General features: G+C 39.7%; 1 protein-coding gene across 1 annotated transcript in view; it reads right to left on the bottom strand.

The window, feature by feature from the left end:
- Positions 1 to 10,755, bottom strand: part of SLC9A4 (solute carrier family 9 member A4) — a 97,625-nt gene extending 86,870 nt beyond the window's left edge. Inside the window, exons 1-2 of the mRNA XM_007959489.1 lie at positions 10,494 to 10,755; positions 3,632 to 4,095 (exon numbers count right to left, since the gene is read on the bottom strand). Coding sequence (XP_007957680.1) covers positions 3,632 to 4,095; positions 10,494 to 10,755 — 726 coding nt within the window. The remainder of the gene's footprint in view (positions 1 to 3,631; positions 4,096 to 10,493) is intronic.
- Between the last annotated feature and the right edge of the window lie 445 nt (positions 10,756 to 11,200).

Below are 11,200 nucleotides of genomic sequence, written 5' to 3'. Positions count from 1 at the left end.
GAAACCCAAGGAGGGGTCGCTATGAGTCGGGGGTCGACTCGACGGCACATAACAACAACAACAACAACAACATCTCTACAGAAGTAGATTGCCTGACCTTCCTCCTGAGGAGTGGCTGGTGGGTCTCAACCACCAGCGTTCTGGTTAGCAGTCAAGTACCTTAGGCATGATGCTACCAGAGCTTAGCCACAGCCAAACTCCTTGAGGGAGTGGGTCGCCGGGTCTATGGTGATGGGGGACATCAAGCTCAAGTTGCACAACATAGTACACAAAAACATTGTTCTTCATTCTTTTTGGTGAGTAGTGACTAGGGTCTTAAAATTTTGCAAGTGGCCATCTAAGATGCGATGTTTGGTCTCTCCTCATCTGGATCAAAGAAGGTGAAGAAAATCAAAGATCATGGAAACAATTAGTCCAAAGGACTAGTGGGCCATCAGAACCTCAGCTTACATGGCCCTGTGACCAGAACTAGATGGTGGTTGGCTACCACTGTCAACCACTTGGAAAGGGATTAAAATAAGAGATCCTGAATAGAGCGGGGGAAAAATATGGACCAAAACTCAAAATTATAAGAGACCAGGCTTGCTGGTCTGTTAGAGACTGGCGAAACCCCTGAGACTATGGCCCTTAGTCACCTTTTGGGAACTGAACTCACAACAGGCCTACAAGGGGAGCAATCACACCAGGTAGTTACACTCCTTAGAACAATAAACCGTGGAGATCAGAAGAGCAGTATTTGCACAGGGAGGTAGCTCAGAGGTCAGGAATGCATAGGAAAAAAAGACACAGGGAAAAGTTATCCACATGGAGGAATGGGGATTGCAATTGATGTCACATAACAAAATGTGTATGAACTGTTGAATGGAAAATGAATTTGCTCTGTAAACTTTCACTCAAACCACAATTTTAAATATATATAAAATAAAATAAATAAGAGTGTTTGCATATTCTTTGATGAGGTACAGTCCACCAAAGCAAAATATGAAACCCAGAGCCACAAGAGATTGTTCTGGGCTCCATATTTCTCTCTGACTTCATAAAAATTAAAAAATTCTATAGGATAAAATGCATCATCAGGAACACTTAGTGATAGAATGGGATAAAATGTTTGGTTTGTCAACAAATATGAACCCCTTTGCATATACAGTACTGAGTTGTCAGTGAAAGCAAACATGGGTATAGGGACGGATAGATGGGTGAACAAGCTAAACAATTATGTATGTCTAAATGGAGAGTGTATCCAAGATCATATACAGGGTTGGCAGACAATGGGCCTCTCGAAGAGTAGGAAGGGATGGACACTGGGAGGAGGTAACTATGGGGAGGAAGTGGGAGGGGAGCTGCTGCATTGTAAATTTTGGTCAATGACATGAGACAAAGTATATGTGAACTGCTGTATGAAAAGTGAATTTACTCTGTAAATCTTCACCCAAATCCTAAAAAAAAAAAAAAAAGTTTGGTTTGTGTGTATCATTCAGTTAAAATTTATAATTTAATGAGGTCCTATAAATCAATAAGAAAAATGTGTATATCACAACATTTGTTTGCAGTAGTTGGGACATACTTATACTAAAAAAATATTCATTGTTTATCTAAAATTCAAATTTTTTTTTTTTTTTTGATCTGGCAACCCTGAAAAGATATTAACTTCAAATTACAGCATGAGAAACACTAATGATCCACTGTCATTGTAAAGAAGCTTAACATCATCATGCAAATTAAAACAAAGATGAGAAACCATTTTGTGCTCATTGGATTGGAAAACATGAAGAAAACTGTCCAGTTTTGGCAAGGATACAAGGAAACATGTATTTAACACACTGTCATGTGAATGTAATTCAATAAAGACTTTCTGTGAAGTCTTGGCAGCATCTGTCCAAATTTTAAATGTAAATAATTTTTAACTGAGAAATTTCACTTCCAAGAATATACCTTATAAAAATACTCACAAATGGACAAAAGTGATGGACACAGAAACAGAAATGTTCACTGCAACATTGTTGAGTGAAAAATTTGGATTAAAAAAAAGCTGACTAAATCTTAGTCAAGAAATAAATATATATCATCACATGTAATCCCACCCCAAACCAAAAACAAACTGTACCATTGAGTTGCTCTTACAGCATAGAGTAGAACTGCCCCATAGGGTTTCCAAGGTTGTAAACCTTTACAGAATCCTACTGTCTCATCTTTCTCCCACTAAGTAGCTGGTGGGTTCAAACCTCTGACTTTTTTGGTTACCAGCCAAATGCTTTAACCACTGTGCCACTAGATTGTTTTGTAATCCCACCCCATTTATGTAAAATCAAACTCATAAACTACTTCTAAACTATTCCAGTGGATTCTGACTCATGGTGATGACATGTGTGTCAGAGTAAAAGTGGGCTTCACAGGATTTTCAATGCCTTCAAACTTTTTGAAGTGAATTACATATATGGCATAGTGTCTAAGGCATTTGACCGCTAACCAGAAGGCTGGCAGGTCAAATCCACCAGCCACTTCTCAGAAGGAAGTTTGGGCAATCTACTTCCATAGTGATACTGCCTCAGAAACCCAAGGAGGGGTCGCTATGAGTTAGATTCAATTTGACAGCAGTCAGGTTTTTTTTTTTTTTTTAAATGCATATTATAAAGACTGGGAGGGCAAAGGCTAAACTGATAAAAGTGGTTACCTCTTGAGGAGAGCACAGACAGAGGGGAAAGTGGAAGCGTTTGTGTTTTATGCTGTAGAATTTTGTACTGTTGCTGTTTTACGATGAACATATATTCTAGCATGACTTAAGTAATGTGACATAAGTTTTAAAATAAGAAGAGCAGAAAGTCATATAGACTACCAACTGATGAGGGATTTATAGGAATAAGTTGAAACTGAGCAAAGTGACTGGCTAGTTCTAAATATTCCAGCTACCTCAAACTATCATCTCTTCTGGTTCCCTCTGTTAAAAATTGATCTAGCCTGGTAGTCTGTCTCATCTTCTCTCTGTTGTTGTTGTTGTTATGTGCCATCGAGTCGGCCCCGACTCATAGCGACCCCTCCTTGGGTTTCCGAGGCAGTATCACTACGGAAGTAGGATTGCCCAACCTTCCTTCCGCGCATCTTCTCTCTAGAAGGGTTCTTAAGCAAAAAATATCTCACTCACATTTTTCCTATGAGTCATGCAATTGAGATTGATATACAGACTATCGCTGTTCTGCAAATCTTCTTTAACTTCACCTAATGCAGCATGTTAAATAAAACAAAGCATATAAAGAGAGTGAGGGTGAGGTCAGGTAAATTAGTCAAAATAAAAGCATAAACTGTTGCTTTTCCTTGTGTGAAAACATAGAAGAGCCTTAGCAACAGTCCTGTTTGCTAAGTGGAAAATTGAATTTCACTGCAGAATTATATCTCCTCTCTCCTTTTACTCTCTTTAAAGAAGCTAGTTGGTTAGAAAGTGACAAGCCACATTAGTGAACAATTATGTACACAGTGCAGATCCTAGAAAAGTCACCAGGACTTGGGCCACACAGCATTGGCTGAAGCTATCCCAGTCCTGCTACAGCCCAGCCCATTAGCCTCAAGAACAGCCCCCTGTCCTCAACCCTGCTCTTGACCCCTGATCTCCTCAGGGGACATGTCAATGGCATCTTACCACACTAATTCCATCATTGAGAAGGGCCTCCCCGAAGATCATCATGTAGAGTGGCTCATTCACACGCGCCTCCTCGAACACAGCCAACACAGCCACAGGGTCCACAGCTGAGATCAGGCTGCCAAACAGCAGGTTCTGCAGCAGGTTAACATCACTGAGGCCAAAGGCCTTGATCTGGCAGATGAGGTAGAGGGAGAAGCCAATGCCAAAAGCGTTGATCAGGGCCCCCAGTCCAGCCCACCACAGGATGGAGCCAAAATTCTCAAAGAAGGGCCGGGTGGGCATGAAGTAACCACCCTCTAGGATAATGGGTGGAAGGAGATACAGGAAGTAGATACTCGAATCCATGACTGGAGGTGATTTGTGGTCAGTGCCAAAGATGATGCTGCCCACCAGGACCCCGACAATAATGAGGAGGCAGCTTTCTGGCATGAGGCCTGGCAGTTTGTGGTACAGATGGAAACCTGGGGAAGAGCAGAGGTTATATGAAGGTGCTTGCAAGTAAAACAATTCTGGCCACTAATATACCATTAGTTGTTATGTACAAAAATATGTTTAACCATATAGATGGGACCTTGAGCAAGCTGTCTGTCATTTCTGAATCTCAGCACTGAATCAGTTTCTGTTGTTGTTATGTGTCGTTGAGTTGTCCCCAACCCATAGAGACTCCTCCTAGGGTTTCCGAGGCAGTATCACTACAGAAGTAGATTGCCCAACCTTCCTTCTGAGGAGTGGCTGGTGGGTTTGAACCGCCAGCCTTCTGGTTAGCAGTTAAGTGCCTTAGACATTATGCTACCAGAGCTCCTACTCCATCAATAGCAGGTATTAATTTTGTCCAACTGGCCATCTTGTGTGGGTTTTAAATGAGATCAAGTCTTTCATGTGTTGGACCCAATTCAGTAGAAAGTTTTCTCAGTCAGTTGTCCCCTTTTCCCTAACTCCTTCCTGCTTTTTCCATCTTCTAGGGATTTGAAGGGCACAGGAGGGAAAAGGAGAGAAGACAAAACTCTTCTGCATTAATGCAAAACCCACCTTTAACTCATGCAGAGTCACTCAAACCTCACCTTATTCTATATTAACCTTCCAAGTTCCCCTGGTTCCCCTTGGTCCTGTTCCCCTCTCCAACAAACAAACCAAAAATAAAATAACCCTTTATTTTGATTTCCTTACTTAAACAATGACATTGCCATTTGTTCAGTCACTCAGGAAGACACTTTCTCATGAACTTGCCCCTTCATCATCGTCCCCTTATGCAATCAGCCCCATATTTCATCAGTTACAACTCTCTCCATTTCTAAGGCTACTGCCTTCATTTAGTCTCTCCTCATTTCTTCTCCTAATTTCTGCATTATCCTCCAGATCTCTAATTTCACCCTCAGCCTCCAAGTCCATCCCAACAGTGCTGCCAGGCAGGTTTTTCTTGTCATGAATATCTGATAGTCTCATTCCTCACCTAACACTCTGAAGGCATAGAAAGCATCTCAAGGATTTCAAACTGTGGATATTTGTTTGGCATCCTGGGCAAAGACCAAACCATATGCTCTGTTAAGTACTGTAAAGTGGATATTCAAAGGAGTTTGCTACAAGTACTGCTATGATGACAATTTAGAAACAAGACATGAGCAAAGAAAGCAAAAATATACCTGATAAGGATACAATGAAGTGAGTATTGAATATTCCAGCAAATGTGATAAATGGTCAGAGCATGAAAGTCACCATAGGACTTCCTCTAAGCTTATTTCATACCCTGCATTACTTTGCCATGGCCTACAAATACCTTTTTACCAAGCAGGTCTTCTTTCTTATCTTCTTATGCTGTTATTTCTCCTGGGGTTGTCCTTTTTCTCAGTTTGTTCAAGTCCTGCTCACATTTTGAGGCCTACCTTTTCCAACTTCCTCCCAGGGAAATAATATGTCTTCTTCTGAATTATTGTAACATTTTACCTATATTTGTATCTGTATCTAGCAACACTGATCCTTTTCTTATCCATTTGTGTGTATAGTTTATCTCCTTTACTGATCTCTAAGCTCCTTAAATTCAGACACAATGATATATATCTTTATATCTCTTCAAAGTGCTTAGTAAGGTGCCTTTTCCTCCATAGCTGATCTATTTACTGAAAGAATCTATATGTGTATAAGTCAAGGAATGAATGAAGTGCTGCTCTGAGAAGCTTTTACATGGAAAGTAGAAGTTGAACGGTAGTTGGAGAAGGACCAGGATTTACATAGTTGAATAACAGAATGGAAGATATTTTACACTAAAACCAAACCCACTGCCATTGATTTGATTCCAACTCACAGAGACCTTATAGGACAGAGTAGAACTGTTCCACAGGGTTTCCGAGGCTGTAAGTCTTTACAGAAGCAGAATGCCTCATCTTCCTCCTGCAGAGCAGCTGGTGGGTTCCAACTGCCAACCTTTGGATTAGCAGCCCGGTGCTTTAACATTTTAGGTGGGAGAATTTCGGATGCAAAAGAGGAGAGGCAAGGTCCAGTCACACATTTATGACATTCATTTACACTTGCTGGGGCAAATTTTGAATGGGGAAAAGTAGTGGGAAGATGATGAATTGGATAATTTTGAGCCAGAGAATGGAGAGCCTTAAATTCAAAGCTAAGGAAAGTGGGCTTCCCTGCATAGATCCTGGGGAGACAGTGAGTTTCTCTTTAGAAATTTTTAGGTTCAACTATCCATAGAGTGTGTGTTCCTTTGGCCTCTGCTTTAGACTTTCCATTCACCAACCAAAGGCAAGTTAATACAATGGAATATAATTATCATCAATAGATACCATCCCAATGCCCCTAGCACACTGACTTCAATGCTAGTTTAAAGGATTCTGCACTCTGGAAGGGAGCTCTGGTGGCGTAGTGCCTAAGGCATTTGACTGCTAACCAGAAGGTTGGAGATTCAAACCCACCATCCACTCCCCTGAAGGAAGGTTGGTCAATCTACTTCAGTGGTGATACTGCCTCAGAAACCCAAGGACGGGTCGCTATGGGTGGATCCAACTCCACGGCAATGGTTGCATTGTTGCACTCTGGAAATAATGTATCTTCCTCTGGATTCTGGAGTTCTGTACTCTGCATTTCCTGATGACTTGTTCTTCTCTTAATGCTTATTTTAATCGAGTTTAACTTTCCTTAAGATGGAAGAACCCATAGTGTGATTTTCTCAGGATTAACTCTCCAGGTTGGGCCTGCTTCCAAGAATGCAGTTTCCTGGAATGGCTTTGACATCCACCTTCCTTAAGCCAAGGATGCCACCCTATACCAGTGTCATTGGGAAAAGTCTACATATTCTTAAGTAGGGCACTATAAAAGGAAAATTTATATGCATTGACATATAAAGCAAGATACTGCATGAAATTCTAGAAAATTAAAAGCAATATATTATTTATTATACATTTTAAAAGTTTCCCCTTTTCATGTTGGACAATGGAGTCGGTAACTTTTACAATTCCAGCATCTGAAACTTAAATGGTCACAAATAAAAAAGACCTACTCAAAAACCAGGGAGAAGATGGTCCTACAAGAATGGAATAATAATACAAGAATGGACTGTCCAATGACTCAAGGAGCATTCTTCTGTAATATTCCAAGAAACTGATAAACCACAAAGTCTGAAGTGACTTGTATTATCTTTGTTCAATGACATCCTTTCTCTATAATATGAATAAATGAGTAGTTTAAAAAGGTTTGGGAATTGTTTTGGTATTCTTCTGTCAAAATACCTACCAGACAGTACTAGGTTACCTGGTCTGTCTTCCTCATTGGAGTTAAGTTTTATGAGGTTACAGACCATAGTCATTCCAACATAATGCACCAGGGCTCAATGCCTTGATTTAATGGTTGAATAAAATAATGGATTATAATAATTATTATTATTAATTATATCTTGATTCAGATTTTATAATATAGAATCTCAAAGACCACATAATATAAGTTCCTTAGTAATAGTGTTTTGAAAATCATATTTTTCAGCCTTGGTAAATGAAACACTATACAGGTATGTGTTGCTTAACAGACAGATATGTTCTGTGAAATAGCATGTTATATGACTTGGATATTGTGAGAACACCATATTACAACCTTAAGGGAGCTCACTTCCGATGGTTTCCACGTTGCTGCTGCTACTGCTGCTTGAGCTACGGACAGAGATAGAAGGGAATTAACTGGTGTCAGGTGGCTGTGATGTAGTGCCTAAGGCATTTGACTGCTAACCAGAAGCCTGGAGGTTCAAACCCACCAGCCACTCCTCAGAAGGAAGGTCTGGCAATCTACTTCCATAGTGATACTGCCTCGGAAACCCAAGGAGGAGTTGCAATGAGTCAAATCTGACTCGACAGCAGTGAGTTTGGTTTTTGGTTTGTTTTGAGTGGTTACAGCAGCAACAGTGGGAATGAAGAGGAGTAGAGAAGTAGTGGAACACACCCTGCACTGTTTCTTGTTCTTCCTACCTGAGGAGCAGCAATAGCCCACTACCACTGCCCTTAGGACAAAGCCCAAGAGCCCATGACCAGAGCCATGTCTTCTGCTTGATCTACCTGTATGCCACTTATGGTCCAGTGCTACAAGAGTCTGAGTTTGGGTCTTTAAAACCATTGGGAGAAATAAAAGACAAAAGGAGAACTGTTTTCCCTTTTTTTTAAAAAAAAAAAAAAAAGAGAAAAGTCATGGGACCACAGATGTATTTACATCAGACACTGTCAGATGGACATTAAGAGACACATACCTGTATATAAAAGTACTAGTTAGTACCTGGTATTGTGCTATATATTCAACAAATATGAGTTCCTTTTCTTGTTGCTCCACATGTCCATATGTGCTAGAAAAATAATCTGAATTCTTGAATATTAGCAAATATGGAATTGTCCTTAAATAAGAATGATCCTACTGCTATCTCATTTAAATTATTTTAATTTTCCAAAGTATATTGAATTGTGTCAGCTTGAAAATCAAAGAACATTTAAATCAGCTGCTCTATGAACAATCATACCAAAGGAATCATGGGAGCTCTGGTAGCATAGTGCCTAAAGCACTTGACTGCTAACCAGAAGGCTGGTGGTTCAAACCCACCAACCACTCCTCGGAAGGAAGGTTGGGCAATCTACTTCCGTAGTGATAATGCCTCGGAAATCCAAGGAGAGGTTGCTATGAGTCAGGGCGAACTGGACAGCACATAACAACAACAACATGAACAATCATGCCCTTACGGAACTCCTCCCATCTAGTCGTGGTGCATCTGGGCACATACAAGAATCTTCAGTTAGTTTCCAAAGAACAAACTTTATTGTATTCTAATATAGAAACCAAGGTGAAATGTATCTTTTCTGCATTGAGGTGTTTACTGATGTAACATGTTTCTTTTCTGTTAGAAAATCCTCATTTGTGCAACATGTTAGACTACAAAGGGACTTTAGAAACAATTTCACAGATGAACAAACAGATTTAGAAATGCTAAGTGATAAGCTAGATAGTGTCAGATAGTTTCCTGATTCTCAGACCATTTCACCCATTACGATGGACAGGAAAAGAAGAACTTAGAATCTCTAGCATTGGTTACAAAGGATAACTCAAGATGCACATAAGACCACCTTGTATATTCTTAGTGTCCATGCCATCCCATGAAATGTGTTAGACCCTAAGCTCTGAACTGAAAAGCATCCACTTGGAAAGCCATTTTTATTTGAGTACTTTTAAAACATAATGTGAGACATTTTATGTAAATTGAATGTTTAACAAATAGCACAAGAGTTCTGAAAACTGGCAATTCCAACTCAGTTTTCATAGTTTACTAACTCAAAATGAGTAGCAGTGACAAAGAAACATCTAATAAATATACCAGTGCCTCCAATATCCTTGGAGAGGGTGTTAAATGACTAGGGAAAATCCATAGTCCTGATGTCAAATAGCTAACTGCCAGGTTTCCAGATTTCCCACCCACCCTAGAAAAAATATATAAATGAGCATCAAAATATTTCATCAAGATTATATATCTCAATAACACAATATATACCTGCTTAAAAAATATGAAGTTTATAAGTGAACCAATGGAGAATTTATGCTTAATAACTGAGATAACTGTGTCAATTTTCCACCTTGGAATAAGCTGATTTCAAGGAGGCAAGAGGGTGGAGTTTGTGATAAACAGTAACAGGGGGTAAAACACCACTTTGGTTTCTTAGCACGAAGAAGTCTTGATTAAAATTTAATCTATTCACTTGAATTCCCTTTATTTCACAAAAAAAAAAAAAAAAAAACCCAGAGGTGTCTCCATGACTCTCCCTTTGGATCTGCTATAAACCAATATTTTATTGACGGACACAATCTCACACACTAACATATCCCATCACTCAGTGATGGAAGTGTTGCCTATGTTTGTCTTGCTCTTCGCTTTCTGTCAGTTTGCAACACACATCAGTTTCAAAGAATGAAAAATGGGAGCCATTGATGATGTCCATGGTTGCATAGTTAAGAATGAAGGAAGAATATTTTACATGAAGAATCATTTTGTGGCTCTTAAAATTTCCTACCTGCACCACCCTGAGGTCTATATGATTTTCCCTTTATATTTTTAAGAAACACAAAACTTGAGATTTTTACCTGCCAAGTAATGTCACATGGTTGTCACTCTAATATTAGAAAGGAACTAAAACAAACCATTACCCATAAGTATGCTCTTAAATTTCTAAGCACAATCCCCAAGCGTTAAATGCTTTCATAAAAAGCAATTCCCTTGACCCAAGGGAACAGGCTTTTTAGAGTAAAAGCAATAACAGTTAAAATCAATTTATTCCACCACTTAACAGGCATTCTCATGTAGAAAAAATCTCCCACAACCAGGTGTTCTGGGACTTACCTATTTTTGCAAGGGATGCTAGAAGTATCCAGAGGGTAACTTCATAAGGAATTTGCACATAGTCATAATCCAATGAAAAAACAGATATCCTTTCACCTGGCTCTGTGCTGGCAGCAGCAAATCGAGCATTAGAGTTGCCGTTCCACTGTTGGGCAGTGGAATTTGCGAAATTCAAATCAGAAGATGCATCAGAATATTTGAGTGCCACCAGCAATAGCAACCAATTCCAAGGGCTGAAAGCCACAAATATCTGAAAAAACATGGTGTGGGCTTCTATCTCCTACCTACACTCATTTGCGCCGATGTGTGCCACACGTCTGAAGTGAGGATGGCTTCTAGAAAGCAACTGCATCAACCTGGCTCAAAGGTAACATACGTACAATCCGTGAGTCATGCTAACAATCCAACTGTGTCACTGAGCTCTGAGTGTTGATGTCTTCTAATCTTCTTTAAAGCATTTGTGTTCAGGTAATTCAGCTTCTGACTTAAAAGCAGTCATTCAGTAAAGCTCTGTATGACCTCTATCTCATCATGATAGGAAAAGCAATGATGAGAAAAGAAAAATACTTCTTCATTCAAAGCCGATTCCTAGCTTTACTCCACACTGGCTTCATCTTTTGAGTGAAAATTCAAAATGACAACATATTGCTCATTCGAAATATCATCGGAGTTTTAACGAGGAGAGGAGGCCTTCCTTTCCTGTCAGA

The sequence above is a fragment of the Orycteropus afer genome, unplaced genomic scaffold, assembly GCF_000298275.1.
Source record: "Orycteropus afer afer isolate SDZICR_OR568_19922 unplaced genomic scaffold, OryAfe1.0 scaffold00017, whole genome shotgun sequence".
Lineage (NCBI taxonomy): Eukaryota > Metazoa > Chordata > Mammalia > Tubulidentata > Orycteropodidae > Orycteropus > Orycteropus afer.
The sequence above is the reverse complement of the archived record's forward strand: the minus strand, read 5'-3'. Positions and strand labels throughout refer to the sequence as shown.